We start from the raw sequence: 20777 nt of genomic DNA, 5'->3' as shown, positions 1-20777 counted from the left end.
CGGCGGGCCAGACAAAGGAGGCGCGGCGCGGCGGAGCCGGCGCGGGCCAACGGACCATGGACTCGGGGCGCGAGCGGCCGGCCCCAGCCCTGAGGACCCGGCGCCCCCGGGCCCGGCCCTAGGCGCCCGGCTCCGCCGCCCGGGGCGCGCAGCGGGGAGGACGCGGAGCCCGTGCGGCGCGGAAGAGGAGGCGGCGGCCGCCGAGCTAGAGGGGCGCCGCGGCGGACGGCCCGCGCGGCCCCCGGAGCCATGGGCAAGTGCAGCGGGCGCTGCACGCTCGTCGCCTTCTGCTGCCTGCAGCTGGTGAGCGCCGGGCGGCCGGGGCCGGGTGGGGCGCAGGCGGGGCGGGTCCCGGGCGTGCGGGTGGGCTGCACAGCCCGTGTGTGTCTGCCGCGAGTCCCGGGTGGGGGGTGGGCTGGAGTCACGGGGCGGACGGGCGGAGCCTGCTCCTGCTGGCCCGGCTGGCTCTTTGTGTGCGCTTCTCGCCCGGCTCTCCCCGGTCCCCCAGTGCGTCCTGTGCGCCGGTCCCCCGCCCGCCTGGCACCGTGCGAGTGGCCTGCTGTGGGACTGTGGCTCGCTGGGGCCGGGGGTGTGTCCCGGGCTGCTGAGCTGGATCCCTTGAGGTCCCTGCTGGGTGTTTTCCTCTAGATTATTCGAGTGCGCGGCTCTCCTGTCCTCCGGGTCTGTGCCCGCGCGAGTGTTGCTCACAAAGTCTCTGCTCCTCCGTGTGTGTTTGTGTGTGTGTTTGTCTCCGGCTTTCTCCTTGCTGTGTCTCTAGATCTCTAACCCTTTCCTGGTCCACGTTCATCTGTGTGTATTGGGATCTTAGACTCCAAGAACCGTTCACTCCTCCTTTGTGCTGTAGCTGCCTGCCTCCCCCCTCCTGACTGAGCAAGCCTGGGTGGGAATGGAGACCCGCCTCTCTGGAGAGAGTCACCAGGAGCTGCCAGGTCCTGGGGCAGTCTGACAAACTGGGTGCTGGCTGCCCTCCTTGCTTTGGCTGTGGCCACTGCGGCTGGGGCGGGGGGGGGGGGGGCTCTCCATCAGTCGCACCTGAGTGTCATGGGTGGGGACCCGCAGACAAGCCCTGTTGCCTTGGCTGGCACCACTGAGGGGTGGGTGCCCTGGGTGGGGAGGGGAGCATCTGGGGAAACCATGCCCAACCCCAGCTTAGGCAACTCTGCTTCTCCTCTGAGGGAGGCCAGTGGAGTGAATTTGGGGGCTCACGAGGACCAGGTCTACTCTTCCCTTCAGGCTCCGGCAGGTGACGTTGGGAAGCGGGTTAAAGAGAGGTCAGGGTCTCCCGCCTAACCCTAGAGCTCAGGCCTGGCGACTGGGGGGTTTTGAAGCTGTGCTGAGCTTCTAGGCAGAGGTGCGTGGGGACCTCCACGGGCAGGAGTCCGGGCTGGGTGTGAGGTGGGGGAACCTGAGCCTCACTGGTGCCTAACTCCACAGCCTCGTCTCCACGGTTGCCTGCGCCCACCGCGCCTCCTCCAGCACAGGTGCACACAATAGCGCCGAGTGACGCGTTGAGTCTGGATGTGCAGACCTCCTCATTCATCTTGCTTCTCTCCTCTTGGGGACGCCAGCCCCAAACTTGCCAGCCACAGACTTGCTCTCTTGGGCAGTGGTAGAAACAGCCAGGCCCTGAAGGTAGTAGCCCTGCTCCCGGCTGCGGGATGCAGGGCAAGCGACTTCCCTTCGCCAGGCTGCCTTGGTCTGCCTGTCTGGAAATTGCCCATCCTTGAGGGTTGCGGGGGGCGGGGTGGGGGTGGGGATTAATTAAAATCAGGTAGAGTGGAAACTCCAGAAGGGCAGAGATTATCTGTTTTGTTCCCTACTAAATCCCCAGCAGCTGGAACAGTGCCTGGCACTCCATTAATATTTGTAAAATAAATTAATGAATCAGGTATCTGGCAACGCCTGGCTCACAGTAGAAACACCCTTCTTTATCTACTTGGAGGAATATAAAATGCCAAGGAGTGATGAAACTTTTCGGAGGTTTGTTTTTTTTTTTCTGTGTGTTAATTTTTAATTTTTAAAGTAGGACTTTTTTCATGCTTAAAAAAAGTTACATACATATTGTAAAAATGAACCCATCCCTAGTCAAACGGCAGAACTTAAACGTACATTTGCCTCCATGCCTGTCCCACACCCCAAAGGTAGGCACTGTTGTTGGTCTGCCCCGTGCTCATTCTCTGCTGCTGCCGACAGCGGTTAGCTTTGGGGAGCATTTACTAGGATGTTGGGTGCTCTTGTAAGCCTTCTTCCACGTATTTACTAATTTAATCCTCATATCCCGTAAAGTAACCTGCCCAAAGTTCTACAGCTAAGCGCCAGGCTTTGAAGCCAGGCAGGTGACCAGCATTCCTGTTGCCTTCTTAATTATAAATAAGTAGTTCTGGCCCAGAGCAATCAGGGGGTCTTTGTCCTTACTACTCCCAGCCTCCAGAACTCTCCCCAGCTAAGCTAACCCCACCCTTCTGCTTAGAGAGTTTGCCAGCATAGGGACTCTGGAAGTAGGCGAGACCTGGGTCGGATTCTGACTCTAATACATCTTGGCTGGGTGCTTCGGACAACTTATGGGAATTACGTGAGATAATTTGGGGGGAGGGCGTGCTCCAAGAAGGGACTTGGAAATCGATCTCTTGCCTCTGTTCTGTCTGGGCGGATTGCAGAGCGGGTCCCTTCAGCTGTCACTAACTCCCAGGAGCCTCTGCTGCCTAGCAGCTTCTGTCATGTACTCCTGGATGCTGGAATCCACCAGCCTGACATCATCCCAGAGAGAAGGGAGCCTGTTTTCTCACCCGGTGGAAAGGGGCCGAGAAGGAAAAGGCTGTTAAATGTTTCTCAGCTGAAAACTTTAGAAGACGAGCTGTCACTTTTCTCTTTTGGACGGGGTTTGATCGTTATGATGAAACAGGCTAGCTCTGAACACTCTTCTGTAGTTGGGATAGACTGGCTTTGGGTGAGGGAGTAGGGGTGAGTGTTTACTGGAGGGTAGGAGGGGCAAGTGTAGGGGCTGTACCATTCAGAGGGACAAGTGTAGGGACAGGGCTCTGGAGTTTGATAGGACAGGCCTGGGTTCGAGTCCTGGCTTTGTCACTTCCTAGCCGTGTGGTCTTAGGCAAGTTGCTTACCCTCTCTGAGCCACAATGTTGTCACCTGTGAAAAAGAGATAATATAAACCGTTCTGAATTCTTAGGGTTGTTGGGAGGGGTAAATGCATATAACGAACTTAGCATTGTGCCAGGCACAGAGTGAGCATTCATCAACTATAGCTTCTTCCTGTCATCATAATGATATATACGATGGGGCGCTTTCCTGGAACTGTGGCCCAAATGTATCCAGGTCCCCCTCGCCCTGCAGTCTTCCTTTGTGGGAAGCAGCAGGTAGCTGGGTGCTGAGCTGACAGAAGGCTTGGGTTCAAGTACAGTTCTGCCACTGACATCCTGTAAACTCAGACAAGTCTTTTTCCCACTGCAAGCTTTGGTTTCTTCCATCTGTAAAATGGGAAGCACCCCTGGTCTGTGTCTCTGGGGTCCTGCCAGTTCTATCCATCGGGGACTGTGGGACCACGTCCAGCTGGCCCTGGAGGTTTCAGGGCGTCTCCGTCCGGTACCATTCTGCAGAACGTCTTGGGTCCCTTCCTTTCCCGAGTTCTACTCAGCGTATCATCTTTTCTTTTTCTTTTAAATGTTTATTTACATATTTTTTTCAACGTTTATTTATTTTTGGGACAGAGAGAGACAGAGCATGAACGGGGGAGGGGCAGAGAGAGAGGGAGACACAGAATCGGAAACAGGCTCCAGGCTCTGAGCCATCAGCCCAGAGCCTGACGCGGGGCTCGAACCCACGGACCGCGAGATCGTGACCTGGCTGAAGTCGGACGCTTAACCGACTGCGCCACCCAGGCGCCCCTATTTACATATTTTGAGAGAGAGAAAGCATGCATGAGCAGGGGAAGGGCAGAGAGAGAGAGAGAGTGGGAGAGAGAGAGAATCTCAAGCAGGCTCCTAGCTGTCAGCACAGAGCCCCGGTGAACCCATGAACCCTGAGATCATGCCCTGAGCGAAAATCAAGAGTCAGATGCTCAACCGACTGAGCCACCACGTGCTCCTACTTAGTGTATCGTCTTGACCTTTTAAATGCCGTTCACGTCCCTGAATGTACGTGTGTCTCCTTTCCTTCCCCCTGTCCAACCCCTGTCCAACCCCTGCCCTTCTTTCCAGGTCCGCCTCCTTCCTGAGACCTTACAGGCACTCTGTTCTTCCTGTAAGATGAACCAAGGAGATTTGCCCAAGGGAATCCTCATCAGTTCTTCTTCATCATCATTATCGCTCCCATTTCTGGAGTCCTGTGCTAAGCACTTTATATGCATTACCTCATTTAACCAAATGAGCTTACATATGTAGAGTGTTTGGCAAAGTGCCTGGTGCATGTTAAATGATCGATAAACGTTAGCTTTTTTTTTCTTGCCTACTGTCTTTATCCTTATCGTTATTCCACACAGTGGGATGGACGTTCTCGCTATCCCCTATTTCAGATGAGGAAACTGAGGCTCAGGAAGGTGACGAAGTTCGCCCGAGGTCTCTAAGCTAGCCAGTGGCAGGACCAGGATGGGCCCAAGCAGAGAGCCACCCTCTCCGCCTGCGCCTGTCGGCCGCTCATGTTTATGCAGTGTGTGTCCTCAGACCGGTCTCTTCACTGCCTCAAGCCTCAGTTTCCTCATCTGAACATGGTAATATTTCAGTGGGATCGTGCACGTGCCTGGCACGGTGAGCCATTGAGTGCTCAGTGATACATCACTGCCACGGTTGTTCTCCGTCCCAGCCCTGGGTGACCTTGGACACCTGCATTCACTCCTCTGGGCTTTAGTTTCTTCCTCCCTCAAAGAGAAAGAGTACCCCCCCCCCCCACCTTGCAGGGTTGTAGAAAAGGGGTTAGCCAGGTGCCGTGCACATGGTAGGTATTTAGAGAAACGCTGCCTGCTCGTCCCTTCTGGAAAGCTCTTCTTTCTGGAAGGTGGTGCGTGAGGGGGAAAATATGTAGCTTCCTGCTGAGCTGGGAGTAATGGTGTGAAACGTGGTCAACCTGATTGATGTCGTTATTAGCAATAGTGATGGTAAGGACTGGAGGGAGCGCGCTCTGAAGCAGCTTCGTCTGCAAGCTGGTGGCTTCCCGGGGAGGGTCTGCTCTGCTCTAGGTGCCTCGGGTTCTCCAGCCGGGCTCTGGAGTCAGAGCACAGAGCACAGAATTGTCTGGGCCACTGACCGTTTTGTTCCTCGCATCCCTTTGCACCACCGCGGGGGTAGTCAGCTCCCTTCTGCAGATGGACAGGCTGAGAGCAAACAGCCCTGAAGACCCTTACGAGGCAGGTAGAGCAAGGTGGAAGAGAAAAGAGAGCCTGGGGGAGAGGTGGGGCACGGGAGGGCCTAGTTGGCTCCTTTGTAGGGGTAGGCAGGTGCAGGTTTTTGAGATAAGTGCCCCGTCACTGGCAGCTGCTCTGAGTCCAGCCCTGGGTGGGGTCAGGAGGTCAGGAGCACCACCTCTGGGGTCAGTCAGATCGACATCGCTGCCTCGCTTTGTGACTCCCAGCGAGTCCCTTACCCTCTCTGAGCCTCCGCCTCTCTCCTGTGAAGCAGTCAGAACATCAGCTCGTACCCCGTGGCAGCTTGGGGGGACCCCATGAGACGGTATAGGCATCGTGCCAGTGGGGATTGCTCCCTGTGGCTCCCTGCCATTTGCCTCGAGACTTGGACAGGCCACCGCAGCCCCCCTCTCTGCCGGGGTCAGAGATTTTAGCGGTCAGAGTCATTTCCATAAACTCTTCAGGTCTCAGTTTCTTTATGTGGCAAATGGACGGTTTGGAGGGAAATAATGACAGCAACTACTCTCCTGTGAGCCAGGCCCTGGGCTCAGCACTTCACATACCTAGTCCCTCGTTGCCGTCTGGAGTATCCACAGCCACATAGATAGCAGGGGCAGAATGAGCATTTAAACCCCAGACCTTCTGAGCTGCTTGTCCCCCATTTCTGCGCACCCCAAGGCCTGTGCTGAGTGGAAGGTTGCTAAGAGGCAGGTTGAGGGAAAGTTATCCAGGGAAGAAATTAACCTGTATTGAAGACCCATGAGCCCTCAGGCTCAGGTGTGGTTTTTATACCCATTTCCTGATGGGCATACTGAGGCCGGACATGAAGTGACTTGTCACCGAGGAAACAGAAGATACAGTCTGGGCCTCAGATGAGTGATCGGGGAAGACGATTTGAGAATGCTTGTAAAATCTGGATGGTCAACGTGATGACTGACATCTCTTCTGTCCTCTGGCTTCAGGGCATAGGGTGATGAGCAAGTTGAGACCCGAGATGTGGTTTTTGTTTGGGGTTTTTATTTTTACCCCTTTTGTAAAGCAGTCTCTATGCTCAATGTGGGGCTCGAACTCACAACCCCAAGATCAAGAGTCTCATGCTTCACCTGCTGAGCCATCCAGGTGCCCCAGAGATGTGCTTCTTATTTATTTTATTTATTAAAAAAAAAAAAAATTTTTTTTTCAACGTTTATTTATTTTGGAACAGAGAGAGACAGAGCATGAACAGGGGAGGGGCAGAGAGAGAGGGAGACACAGAATCGGAAACAGGCTCCAGGCTCTGAGCCGTCAGCCCAGAGCCTGACGCGGGGTCGAACTCACGGACCGCGAGATCGTGACCTGGCTGAAGTCGGACGCTTAACCGACTGCGCCACCCAGGCGCCCCTATTTTTATTTTTTTAAATTAAACTAGAAATTTATTTATAGAATGATAGGATTGAGGGGTTTTTTCTTTAAAACAACAGTCTGTATGATGTAATGGAAAATATCTTGGATATGAATAGGATATTCATTCCACTTTTTTCATTTTCATTTTATTTTTACAATTTACATCCAAATTAGTTAGCATCTAGTGCAACAATGATTTCAGGAGTAGATTCCTTAGTGCCCTTACCCATTTAGCCCATCCCCCCTCCCACAACCCCTCCAGCAACCTCAGTTTGTTCTCCATATTTATGAGTCTCTTCTGTTTGGTCCCCCTCCCTGTTTTAGATTATTTTTGTTTCCCTTCCCTTATGTTCATGTGTTTTGTCTCTTAAAGTCCTCATATGAGTGAAGTCATATGATATTTGTCTTTCTCTAACTAATTTCACTTAGCATAATACCCTCCAGTTCCATTCACGCAGTTGCAAATGGCAAGATTTCATTCTTTTTGATTGCCGAGTAATACTCCATTGTATATATATACCACATCTTCTTTATCCATTCATTCATCTATCGGTGGACTTTCGGGCTCTTTCCATACTTTGGCTACTGTTGATAGTGCTGCTATAAACACGGGGGTGCGTGTGTCCCTTCGAAACAGCACACCTGTATCCCTTGGATAAAAATGCCTAGTAGTGCAATTGCTGGGTCGTAGGGTAGTTCTATTTTTAGTTTTTTGAGGCACCTCCATACTATTTTCCAGAGTGGCTGCACCGGCTTGCATTCCCATTTTATTTATTTTTTTTAATGTTTATTTATTTTTGAGAAAGAGAGACAGAGCACAAGCAGGGGAGGGGCAGAGAGAATCCGAAGCAGACTCCAAGCTCTGAGCTGTCAGCACAGAGCCCAGTGCAGGGCTCGAACCCACAAATGGCGAGATCATGACCTGAGCCAAAGTCGGACGCTTAACCGACTGAGCCGCCCAGGCGCCCCGAGATGTGCTTTTTACAAGCTCGTTCCAGGGGCACCTAGGTGGCTCAGTCGGTTGAGCCTTTGGCTCAGGTCATAATCTCCTGGTTTGTGGGTTTGAGCCCCACATTGGGCTCTGTGCTGACAGTGCAGAGACTGCTTCACATCCTCTATCCCCCTCTCTGATCTTCCCCCATTCGCACGCTCTCTGAAAAATAACATCAAAAAAAATTTTTTTTAAAGCTAGTTCCCAGCCCCAGGGGACGGAGCCAGTTTTGGTAAGAGGGAGCCCAGTAGCAGTGCCCTCAGCCCTCCAGGCCTTGACCTGGAGAGGGAGAGGGCAGGTGAATCAGAGATGCTTCTGCCAGTGAGTACCAAGGTTTTATTTTTATTTTTATTTATTTTTTTAATTTTTTTTTAACGTTTATTTATTTTTGAGACAGAGAGAGACAGAGCATGAACGGGGGAGGGTCAGAGAGAGAGGGAGACACAGAATCTGAAACAGGCTCCAGGCTCTGAGCGGTCAGCACAGAGCCCGATGCGGGGCTCAAACTCACGGACTGCGAGATCATGACCTGAGCCTAAGTTGGACGCTTAACAGACTGAGCCACCCAGGCGCCCCAGTACCAAGGTTTTAGAAGAGCTGTTAATGTGGCTGCAGGCTTGACTGTGTTACCTGGCCTCCTGGCCTCTGCCTCTCAAAGCAGCTGGTGAACGAGAGGCAGAGAGGTCAACAGGGGAGAGCTTGAGCTTTGGGGTCAGGCTGGGCTTTGAGTTACATCTCTGCCTCTTTGTAGCTGGGTGACCTTGGGCAAGACACTTAACCTCTCTGAGCTTGCACCTGCAGTTCTCTAAATCAGGATAATAATCTGCCTCTGAGAGTTGCCAGGAGGCTCCTTTGAGATAAACTGTGCTGAGTGGAGCTCACAAAGGGTTCACACTCTTAAATGCTCCAGAAATGGCATAGCACGTTCTATGAATCTGAATACTGTGGCATCTAGGAGAGGGGGCGTGTCCCCTTTTGAATGAGTAGAAGACACAGGTGAAGCAGAAGTTCTAAAGCTGTGTGGCTTTGGCCTTACTGCTCCTCAGTCTTCTCTTCCATAAAATGGGAATAATAATAGCACCCCCTCACAGGGTGGCCTGAGATAACGCAGAGAGAGAGAGAGCTCTGGGCACAGAGCCCAGCACTCAATCAGAGGGGAGCAGACAGGAAGGTGTGGCCCCTCTATAAAGGGAGAAGCTGGACTCATCATCTAGGAGGACCTCCAGCTCTGAGTTAGCAATGAGTTCCATCCTTTCCCAGGTAGAGACCAGACTTGCTGCTACACTAGCCTGTCGTGCTGGAGGGCAGTGGCGAGGATGTGAGAATCGGGCTCTGAGCAGAGGGGGACACTCCTGCCTCGAGTGGCCTGCCCAAGGCTTTACACCCAGGTGTCAGGTAGTCAGGGGGCTCACGTGACCTCTCCTTTCCTCTGCCTTCTGGGTGAGCGTCCATACTGTCCCCGTCCCAGATGCCCACACGGCATATTTGGTTGTAAACTCAAGTCTCAGACCACAGAGTTTCAAGAGCAGGAGGTTCTGACCTATCCCAAACCCCGGGCCGCTGCAGGTCAACTTCTTCAAATCCAGAAAAAAACTAAATCCTGTTGGGTCAGAGAGTAAGAATTGCCACCAGCTAACCCTACCCGGAATTGTATTCAGCAAATATTTATGAAGCACCCACAAAGTGCCGGGCACAATTCTAGGTGCGAGGTCACCCTGGGGTACAAAGTATGCCCTCTGCTGCAAGTCAGAATCCCGGGGTTCTGGAACTTACTTCCTGTGCATCTTTGAGCTGGCCCTGCCCTTCCCGGGGCCTCATTTTCTCCAGTCTGTGAAACTGGGAACTGGAGAGGAGATTGTTGAACTCCATCAGTGGTCTTCAGGTTATCTATCGAGGCTCTGCAGTGGCGGACCGACAGTCAGGTGGTGAGTTCCCTGTCCCTGGCAGAGGTGAAGAATTTGTAAGTTGGATGACCCCTTGGATGTGTGATGGATCTGACGACGATCCAGGTCCCTTGGAAACCACCAGATGCTGGTTCTAGGTCCTGAGAGGGCAGTGGCAATAACATAAAATGGTATCTGTTACGAATAATGAAAACCTGGTGGGCATTTTTGTGCTCCTAGCCAGTTGCTCTGCCTTAATTCAGTATGCTCCCCCTCACCCCATCCCAAGTCACAGAGCCCGGCCGAGCTCTTTACCACCACGTCCACTCTGGCTACCCCGTTGCTCTAGAAAGGGAGGCAGCCCTGGGATTTTCAGGGTAGTGATGGCTCCTAAGCCTCTTTTTTTTTTTTTTTTTTTTTTTGAAGGTGGGGGGGTAGGTTCTGCAGCCCCAGCCTGAGTCAGAGATGTGGGTTTTCAATTACACAATTAAATGCACAATTAGGCATAATTACCAGTGCTCAGAGCCCGAGACTGCTCATAATAGGCGTGTAATCTACTGCAGCCTCTGTTTATACTACTCAGCTCACTCCCTAATGATGCCAGGATGCCTTCACACCGCACGGTTGCCATGGAAACGAGCCCGCCACCACCATGCAGGGCTGACAAATGGTGTTCCAGTCCTGGGCCCCTGGATTGTTTCTGAGGCCTCTGCAGCCAGCCCCGGGAGTGAAGGGGCTGACGGGGTGGGCCAGGAAGGTGGGTCACCCTCCCTGCTCTGTGACACACCCCGCTGGTTGGAGCCAGCCGGGAAGACAGGAGAAGGGAGCTTCAGCACCCCCCAGCCCCGAGCAAGCCTTAAGCAGGGTGGCCCAGGTGCGGGGAAGGGTCTCGTGGTGATCTGTTCAAGCTGAGGTGTGGACAGGGGGCCCTGCATACAGCTAGCTCCCACAGGGGCCCGGCTCTGCCCTGAACTGGCTCTGTGACCTTGGACTAGTCCCTGCCCCTCTCTGGGGCTGCGTCCCCACATGTGAAATGGACTGCAGGGTCTCTGCATGTGGGTATTCTAGCAGGGAGATTTATCGAACATTTCTGCCACACTGCTTACCGTGGTAGCCGCGTTACCCCTGGGAGCGCACCCCGCACCCCCCTGCTCCACCCTGGTGTGGTAGACGCGTCATCCCGGTGTCACAGAAGCAGAATCTGACGGAAGCCGCACTTCCATCAGGCCGCGGCAGAGCTGGGATTCAAAGCCAGGCAGTCGGATCCCCAAGCCTCCACTCTTGCCTCACATATGTGCTCCTGTCCCCCTGGAAGCAGCCCCAGGCGTGGACCCTTGTCACTCCCGTTTCCTAGATGCAGGGCTCCAGGGCTCAGAGAACTGAAGTCGCTTGCCCGAAGTCACACAGCAAGGTGCTGGCTGATGCAAAAAGCCGGATTCCTAGCTTAGAGAAAAGTCGTGAAGGAGTAGAAAGATCTCCTTTCCACAAGCACATACAAAGGATGCCCCTTGTCCCCACCTGGCCCCAGCTGCTGAGGAGGCACGGCGTCCTGGGGTCCCTCAGACCCAGCACTTCGCTTTGACCTTGAAAGAAACCTTGTCCTAGCTCTCCCTCCATCAAGCTGCTCACCCTGGTCACTGGAAACAGAGCCTGATTTTTTTATGCTCGTCTTTCTCCCGCATTTCTCTGTCATTCAGTACATTACTGCGGTCACCTACTGTGTGCCACCTCTTGGGGACGAGATGAATCAGACACAGCGGAGAACCAAGGCTGGAGCACAGAGGCTTCGGGGTCCGATGGGCCTGGGTTCAAATTCTGTCACTTAAGGCGTGATTTGGGGCAAGTTGCTTGACCTCTCTGTGCCTTAGTTTCTTCACCTGTAATGAAGGCACCAAACCTGTACTGTGCAGGTTTGTAACATATTAGCAGTCATAGCCACCGCTTACCAAATGCTTATTACTCTGTGCCAGGCGCTCGGCTAAGGCTGTTGCCTAGTCTACCATTGCCATCTAATAGACGAAACCACTGAGCCTCAAGAAGTGCGTGGCCAGGGCCACTGAGCTGGTGAGTGGCAGTGCAGACATCCGGTCCGGAGCCCTGCCCTTCCCCCACCAGGTGACCCGCCAGCATGGAGATATAAGTGTTCCTCCCACCATGTCCCTGGAGCACCCGGCTGTTTGGCCGGGTTCTTCTTAGGGAAGGAGGCATCTAGAGGAAAGCGGGGGGAGTCTGAGGGCAGCAGTGCCCATCTGGCCCAGCCCAGGGTTCCGTCCAGCGGGATCTTTCCCCCATTGGCATCCTAACAGCTGGGTTTTCTGAGAGGAGGCTGTCAGACGTTACCTTTGCTCCTCCACCATACAGGCGGGAAGACCCTGGTTTGCCCGAGGCCATAAGTCAGTGGCAGCGCTGGGACTGGGACCTAAAGCCACTTGAGGAGATTTCTTGTTACCTTCCTTCTACCCCCTGCTCGTCCTTTGGAGAGAGACGTTTGGGGCTGTGGTGTGCACGTCTGTGTGTTTTGTGTGTATGTGTTCAAAACTGCACACAAGCTGCATGCCCAAGCGTTTGTGGGCAGAGACACTGGCACGTAGAGATTTGTGGATCAATAAACATCCCTTCCCGCTTCCTCCCTCTTCATTTATTCATGAACTCTGAACTCCTTGGCTCCAGAGAAACTGCCTGGAAGAAAGCAATTAGAGCATAATTAGAACCCCTCCTATTATCAACTCTCAGTGGGAGGGGAAGGGGGGCTGCTAGGCCATGGGGGTGGGGGTGGCCCCGGAGTTCCCTGCAGCCCCAAGTCCTGCAGCCGCCCATTTAGCCCCTGCTCACCCCATGGAGCTCAGCCTCCCTGGAGTGCTGTGCAGCAGGGACTAAGGAGCCCATCCCTGGAGGCGTTCAAACACTTGGTAAAAGACTAGGAAGGAGAGCTTCTGCTTTGCGTGCTAAGTTAGAGCAGATGATTGCCTCGTCCCTTCTGTGCTGGGCTCCTTGGGTGCTCCCTGCCAGGGCCTGGGCCGGGGGTTGCAGGAAGACAGAAGCCCAGCCTGGCTCCTGCTCTCTGGAAAACTCCTGTATCAGATGGTAGTGACTGAAGACTACACTGACAATAGGAAATGTAAATTACCTGCAGGAAGCAATTTACCAGGCAGTACTCGTTCGCCCGTCGGAAGTCTAGCAGTAATAATACCAGTACCAGAAGTCCGTGTTTATGGAGTGTTTTCTGGTCCCAGGGCCACTGTCTTCCCCACCAGGTGTCCCACCAGCAGAGAGAGGTCACCCAGGAGGCAGGGACAGGCTGTCTGGTGTAGGAACAAAGGTAATGTCTGACAGCCTCCTCTCAGAAAACCCAGACTTTAGGATGTCAGTGGGGGAATGATCCAGCTAGACGGTCCCTGGCTCCCAGAGGGACAGGAAGACAAGGAGGTGCTGGGTGTTGTGCTGCTGCCTCTCCTCCTCCTCTTCTGCTGCTGCTTCTTTTTTAAGGTTTATTTTTGAGATAGAGAGCACCAGCAGGGGAGGGGCAGATAGGGGGACAGAGGATCCAAAGCGGGCTCCGGGCTGACAGCAGAGAGCCTGACGCGGGGCTTGAACTCATGAACTGTGAGATCGCGACCTGAGCCGAAGTCAGATGCTCAACCGCCTGAGCCACCCAGCGCCCCTGAGCACCGTGCCTCTTGATTCAGATGCTTCTCCTCACTTCATCTTGCAGGAACCCTAGAGGGTGGAGACGAATATCTCTGACGTACAGGTGTGGAAAACTGAGGCTTGGGAGGTCACAGAGCCTGCCTAAGATAACACCGTGCTGGCCTGTGGGACTCTAGACTCCTCGTGCTTTATGCTCTATCAGGTGTGACGGGGTGATTTGCCCTCTCCCGAGCTTCAGGTTGGGCCTGAGTTGTTCTGAGCTTCCCTGTTGGGCCTTGGGAAGCCGTTGAATGCGTCCTTTGCATACATCTCCTGGTTGAAGGCAGCACGTTGAATGCCCTTTGTCCCCTTTCCTCACCCCGTGTCCGCTAAAGAGAGTAAGGGCCCTGCTACTGATCTGGGCCACCAACCCCAGGACCACTCTCGGCAAAGGAAGGTGAAGGCCTGGCAGATGAGGGTCTTGGGCCTCGTGAGAGAGGATCACCATGGATACGGGAGCTAGGGCTGTAACCAAGGAGAGAGCCCCCCAGCCCTTAGGCTATGGCAAGGAAACTGTGTCTTCAGGATGTGGAGGGGGGAGACACTGCCACCTGGGGCCCAGATGGACAGAGGAGGGGATGATGAGCTAGATGCGGGCAGAGGAGGACTGTGGGGTCAGTGGTGCTCCCTCCTGGGAATGGGAGCGGGGTACGTGGGACAGCCAGGCCTCCTTCCATTACCCTGTCCCACCTGAGGGGAGGTTGCCATGATCACCCAGCTCTCCTTCGTTGAACCCTCCGTGGGGCGCTGCCCCCTTCCCCCAGTGACAGGTGGTCACCCTGGCAGCAGCCCTGTGCCCAGCAAGGGTCTTGACTTCCCAGTGGCCCCTTCCCTCACATGTGCCGATAGATTGGGCATCGGACAGAGGCAGCGGCCCTGTCCCGGTGGAGGTGAGGGTCCACATGGGGCCAGCTTTCCGACGTGGACCTTTTACCAGCCCCTCAACAGACTCCCCCAGTGACCGTAGTGAAGTGCCGCTCTGGACCGGGCTCCCTCTGTGTACAGCAGTCTATGGCTCCTTGTTGCCTTCAAGAAGAAGTCTGACGTGGGGCTTCTCAAACTTGAACGTGCAGCAGAATCATCTGGGGGGCGGGGGAGGCTTCTTAAAATACAGATTTCTGGACCTTGCCCTGAGTTTCTGATTTAGTAGGGCTAAGATAAAGCCTGCCGATACTGCCGGTCCGGGGACCACACTGGGAGAATTACTTGGTCTAGCCAGTGGGACACTAGGATGCCCAGGCAGGTCCGCCAGCCCTAACGCTCACCACTTCCGGTCGCTGGGCTCAGGCCACATTGATGTAAGCACCCCAGCTGCACGTGCCTCACAGCACAGTGCCTTTGCATTTGCTGCACTCTGTTGGACATAACATTTGTTTTTCCACCTCGACTTTCACGCCCTGGACCGGGAGCCTGGCGTCTGAGCTTTCTGGCCCTTCGTGAACCTGTGGTGCTTGATTGACCCCTGTGAGCCTGGGTGAATAATCACAAGGCTGCTTCGCTCACTCCGTCATCAGGTGGTTATTGGTGCTTACCCCGTGCCAGGTACTGTGCTAGGTACTGCGGATTCAGGAGTGTGGGAGGCAGGAGGGCTTCTATTTTTTTTTTTTTTAATAATTTTTTTCTGATATTTATTTTTGAGAGCGCAAGAGAGAGAGAGAGACAGAGTACGAGCGGGGGAGGGACGGAGAGAGAAGGAGACACAGAATCGAGGAAGGCGCCGGGCTCTGAGCCGTCAGCACAGAGCCTGACGCGGGGCTCGAGCTCGCGAACCGCAGGATTGTGACCTGAGCTGAAGTCGGACGCTTAACCGACTGAGCCACCCAGGCGCCCCTGGAGGCAGAGGACTTCTTCAGAGACGCTGGTCAGTGGGTCAGTGTGGCCTCGCAAGGAGTCTGTAAGCAAGGCACGAGCTGGGGTTTGCCTCGATTGCCCGATGCTAAATTCCAAGCCCTCCTCATCCTCCCGAGCTGCTCCCAGAGCCCCGGCACCTGTGTGGCCTGAGGCTCTGCTTTGGGAATGCGTCTCCCGTGAGGATTCTCCAGTGTGCTCACTGGCAGGTCCCAGTCCCCTGTCCCGTCAGCCCCAGGCTCACTTTCAGGACCTGCCAGGGTTTTTCCAGAGGACAGCGTGTGTGTGTGGCTGGTGTGTGTGCACCCCCAGGCCGGAGGACAAAGGCCGACTGTGAAGGGCGGGGGACGGGTGTGGATGTTGCCGACATGTATCCGGGGGGGGGGGGGGTGTCCAGACCTGTGTGGTAGGCCCCTGCCCAGAAGGGAGACAGAAGTAGGAATGCTGACCAGGGCTGGCTGGACACTACTATGTTCTAGCACAGTATTCTGAGGAGACAGAGGGATTTAAATTCACAGCCCGGCCTTCCGGACCATGATGTCTAGAAGGGAAGATAGGACATATTTTATCTGGGAGTTTGTTTAGCTTGGTTCGTAACTTAAATACTTAGACACACGGTGCTCTGTGGGTATTCTTGCTTTGGTCCTGAACACCCCCAAGGGTCTGGACTTGGGGGTGGGGTGCCTGCAGAGGCTCCCAGGTGCCTGATCTGCCTCGGGCGGTGCCAGCTGCTCCAGCCTGTCACTGCCTGTCTGCTGTCAGCAGCCCCATGAGCCCTCTGAGCAGACTGCTGTCCCAAGCTGCCACTAGCTGTCATCCCCAAGATAGGCACCGAGGAGACAGGATCGCCCCCTCAAAGTGAGAGACTGTCTGGGGCCCGGCCCGGGGCTCACACTGTGGCTGTTGTGGCGGGACAGGCTGGGCTGGTTGGCTCCCCAGGCCTGATGGGATGGGATGGGGGTGGGGGGGGGCGGGCTCCGTTTTTCAGGGCCTGCTATGGCCAAATGTTGGACATCCGCGATCAGCCGAACCAGGCAATGGATGCTGAGACGTCTGCTTCCACTCTTCTCCAGGAACGTGAAACAGGCAGGTTACTCAGTCTGAGCTGTTTTCTTCCTCTGTAAATGGAGACGATCGTACCTGCCTCTTAGGGCTCCCGAGCAAACCTCAGTGAGAGAATCCAGGGAGAGCACTCAGCACGGCGCCTGGCATTTAGTCAATACTTAGGACACGGCCGATAGAAATCACCAGAAGCCTTTTGGAGGGCGGCGTGTCTGTAAGGCGCAGAGTCATGACTGTTTGCTAATGGGAAGCTCCCAGGCCAGAAGCCAGATGGCTTCCCAGAGAACAACCCTCCAACCCTTTGTACAGACGGGTACACAGAGGCCCAGGAGGGCAGTGGAGCCCCATTTGTGAACTATTCTAGGAAGTGGGCTGACGCCATTTCTGGAAAGGATCGTGGTTAGGTGTGTGAATCCAGACAAAAATACCCTGAACAAAATAAGCTCCTCTGCTCAGTCTGGAGAGCCGTGGGCCAAGAGTCGCAGCTAGAACCTTCCCCATGCTCTCCATGTTTCCAGGCAGGGAGCTACTGGGGAGCGGTGGCAAAGGTGCCCATCAGTGGAGGATGTGCCACTAAAAAAGTCAGAAAGTCCCAGAAGATGGGACTTGACCCCCACTCTGACACCTGGTGGCCTCAAGACAAGGGCCTCACTCTCCTCCTCTGGAAAATGGGATGCCGCTGCCCTGGCCGGATAGTGAATCTCTTACTCATGGACTCTAGGGCCAGGGGACCTGGGTCAGATCTGTATCAGCCTGTGACACTGTTACTTCCCTCTTTATGCTTCGTTTCCCTGTGTGCCAAGCAGGGTGATCTCAGTCTCTACCTGCCATGTCTCTGTGAAGATAAATGAATCCAAGCATATGCTAAGCACTCAAGAGACACTCGGCATATAAGTGTTAGCTATTATCTCTTAGTGTCACTTTGGGGATAAGATGAAATGCCACCTGTAAAGTGCTGGGCTCAGCACGCGCACATAGTAGGTACTCCCCTTCCTTCCTCCTGTGAACCCCGGGCCTAGAGACAGGCCCCGCCCCGTTCCCAGGGGGCCCTCCCGCACCCCACTTCCCGCAGACAGCAAACACCTCTTCCTCCAACAGGTTCTGCCTGCAGCCTTCTGGCCCAGGGCCAGGAAATGATTGCAGGCGGCAGCTCAGCAGCCTCCCCTCTGCTCCTCTGCACCCCCCCCCCTTTAATCTTCCTAGCCTGCCTGGGTGTGGGGGAAGGGAGAAGGAGGAGACAGTCTCCCGGGGCTGCAGGTATCTGTTAAAAGCTCTGGGCTCTGGGGTCAGACCACCTGGGTTTGCTCCAGCCCTGAGATCTCGGGCTCCTCTCCCTCCCCCCTTCCCCCCCTCACTCCCCCACCATAGAACAGGGATGATGGCCCATCCCTCACTCCTCACCCTGCTTGTGAGAGCTAAGGGAGATGGTGCATGCAAAGTGCCTGGCACGAAGCCTGGCCCAGAGTAAGCGTGTACAAAATACTAGCATTAAGACTAGTGCTAAAGTTCAGGGCCAGGCATTTTGAAGGGAAACACTTCCGCCCAGGCACCTGGGGGCACCCTTCTCACTGTGCAGACTCTCCCAGGCCCCACATGACCCCTGTCCGGCCCACTTGGGCTAGACCAGAGCAGAGCACCCCTACTCCACAGAGCGGAATAGATTACCTGGAGAGGAAGAGGGGGGCAGGATGGGGTGGGGGTGACATTCCTTCCACTCATTTATTCCTTTGTGCCACAGAGGAATCAGAGTGGGATACCTGCACGGGTCAACGGCCCTGTGCCTGATGGGAGTAAGGGCAGTACAGACGGAAGGATACCAGGCTAGTAGACATCGCCCCTCGCTGCTCAGAGCCTCAGTGTCTTCATCTGTCCAGTGGGGCTAGTAACCCACGTGGGGGCATCAATCAGTCTGAGCTGTGAAGGGCTGTCCCGATGTTGGTGGCTGCGGTGATTCTCTGCTGGAAGAAGTGGGGAAGCTGGGATCTGAGCCCAAGACTGTTGCGGTAGTGGAAGGGGGACCCAAAAGCCCTGGGGGGGAGGGGTTCCTGACACACACACACCCCCCCCCACTCCCCCACCCGGCAGACTTCCTCACCAGGCCTGTAGTCAGGAGGGGAAGTCAGAAGTGGCCGCTGTTGCCATAGCAGTGAGGCTGGTTTTCATCATTATTTTCTTCCTAGGAGCATCCGTACGGGGAGGTGCTGCTAAATAAGTCAGGGAATTGGATTTTTTTCCTCCGTCCGTCAGGTCACGTGACGAGCGGCTCAGTCAGGAGAAATGACCTGTCAGCTCCTTCCAGCACTTGACCCTCCGCAGTAGGTGCCTGACACCTCCAATATGATGCTTGACCCACAGGAGCCCTCCAAAGGGCTTGGTGCCTCCTCTCTGGCTCCAGGCTGCTTTCCTGCTCGTCTCTGACAACTGCCATGTTGGCATCAGGCCACAGGATATGAGAGCCCTCCCAGCCCTTCCCTCTGGCATCCTGCTCCCGCTCATTCCCCGTGCTCTAGCCACAGGGGTCGTTTCTGGACCCTTCTACTTGCCAAGCTCCCTCCCACCACAGGACCTTTGCACATGCTTTCCCTGCTGCCTGTCCTTCCCTCTCTCCCTTCCCTTGCCAACCCCTCTTCCTTCAGTTCACTCCATCCAGGAAGTCTTTCTTGACCACTTCCATTATAGTTCTCATTCTTGTCACCCCTCCTTCAGACACTTAGCATAACAGTAATTGTGTGTGTGTGTGTGTTTCGCTCCCTCTCCCTACCCCACCCCACTGAATGTAAGCTCTGTGAGGCCCAGAGCTGTGTCTGGGCTTTTTTCTTCCTCGCCTTCTTCATCTTCTTCATCGTCGTCGTCTTTTTTTTTTTTAGGTATAATTCATATACATAAAATTCACCATCTTAGGGGGCGGCCTGGGGGCTCAGTCAGTTAAGCGTCCAACTTTGGCTCAGGTCATGATCTTGCGGTTTGTGAGTTCGAGCCCCGCATCGGGCTCTGCGCCTGACAGCTCAGGAGTCCGGAGCCTGCTTCAGATTCTGTGTCTCCCTCTCTCTCTGCCTCTTTCCTGTTTGCGCTCTGTCATTCTCTCTCTCAGAAACAACATACATTAAAAAATGAATAAATATAAATAAGCAATAAAAATCACTACCTTAAAGTGTACAATTCAGGGCTCTTAGTGCATCACACTCTTGTGTAGCCATCAGCACACTCTAATTCCAGAACGCTGTCAGCACCCCAAAAAGAAACCTCAAGCCTATTACGGTCACTCCCCATTTTCCTCTCCCACCAACCCTTGGCTATCCACTCTCTGCTTTCTGTCTCTCTGGACATTTCATGTAAGTGGAATCATACAGTATGCAGTCCTCTGTGACTGGCTTCTCTCAGCATAATTTTTTCCTTAAGTTTACCTATTTTGAGAGAGAGTGAGTGCCTGGGGGAGGGGCGGGGCAGAGAGAGAGAGGATCCCAAGCAGGCCATCTGGACCTTCAGTGCAGAGCCTGATGCGGGGCTCGAACCCATGGATGATGGGATCGTGACCCGAGCCGAAGTCGGACTCTTCAACCGACTGAGCCACCCAGGCGCCCCCCTCAGCATGATATTTTTTAAAGTTGATGCTTGGGGCGCCTGGGTGGCGCAGTCGGTTAAGCGTCCGACTTCAGCCAGGTCACGATCTTGCGGTCTGTGAGTTCGAGCCCGCGTCGGGCTCTGGTGCTGATGGCTAGAGCCTGGAGCCTGTTTACGATTCTGTGTCCCCTCTCTCTCTGCCCCTCCCCACGTTCATGCTCTGTCTCTCCTACTCTCTGTCCCAAAAATAAATAACGTTGAAAAAAAACAAATTAAAAAAAAAAAAATAAAGTTGATGCTTGTTGTAGCCTGTATCTGTGTATCATTCCTTTTATGTCTTTATATTCCATGTATGGATCTATCACATTTTGTTTATCTGTTAATCAGTCCATCAACCTTTGGGTGTTCCATTGGGGCTGCTGTGACCACCGGTGCTGCGAACATTTCTGTACAAGTTTATATGGAACTTTGTTTCAATTTCAGGGTATCTGCCTAGGAATAAGTTGCTGAGCCATGTACTAACTGCTTAATTGGGGGACAGGGAACTAGCCCATTTTCCATAGTGGCTGCACCATTTGACATTCCCACAGTAATGCCACGAAGGTTCTAGTTCTTCATGTCATCACCCCAAACTTGTGATTGTCTTTTTTTTTTTTTTTTTAAGTTTAGATATTTACGTTCTCTACACCCAACGTGGGGCTCAAACTCACAACCCTGAGATCAAGAGTCGCAAGTCTCCCCCTGAGCCAGCCAGGCGTCCCTGTCTTTTTAAATTGTAGATATCCTTATGGGTATTAAGTAGTATATCTATGGTCCTTTTTGATTCCATTTCCCTGACGAGTAATGATGGCGAGCATCTTTCCTGTGCTTATTGGCCATTTTTGTCTCTTCTTTGGAAAAATTTCCATTCAATCTTTTGTCTCATTTTTTAATTGGGTTACTTTATCATTTTGTTGGTGGTAAGACTTCTTTTTACAAAGCTTTTTAATGT

At 54.0% G+C, this 20777-nt stretch overlaps 1 protein-coding gene across 1 annotated transcript in view; it reads left to right on the top strand.

The window, feature by feature from the left end:
* Positions 1–241: 241 nt before the first annotated feature.
* Positions 242–20777, top strand: part of NKAIN1 (sodium/potassium transporting ATPase interacting 1) — a 40030-nt gene continuing 19494 nt past the window's right edge. Inside the window, exon 1 of the mRNA XM_030327836.1 lies at positions 242–303. Coding sequence (XP_030183696.1) covers positions 250–303 — 54 coding nt within the window. The 5' untranslated portion in view covers positions 242–249. The remainder of the gene's footprint in view (positions 304–20777) is intronic.

Source organism: Lynx canadensis, chromosome C1 (genome assembly GCF_007474595.2).
Source record: "Lynx canadensis isolate LIC74 chromosome C1, mLynCan4.pri.v2, whole genome shotgun sequence".
Lineage (NCBI taxonomy): Eukaryota > Metazoa > Chordata > Mammalia > Carnivora > Felidae > Lynx > Lynx canadensis.
The sequence above is the reverse complement of the archived record's forward strand: the minus strand, read 5'-3'. Positions and strand labels throughout refer to the sequence as shown.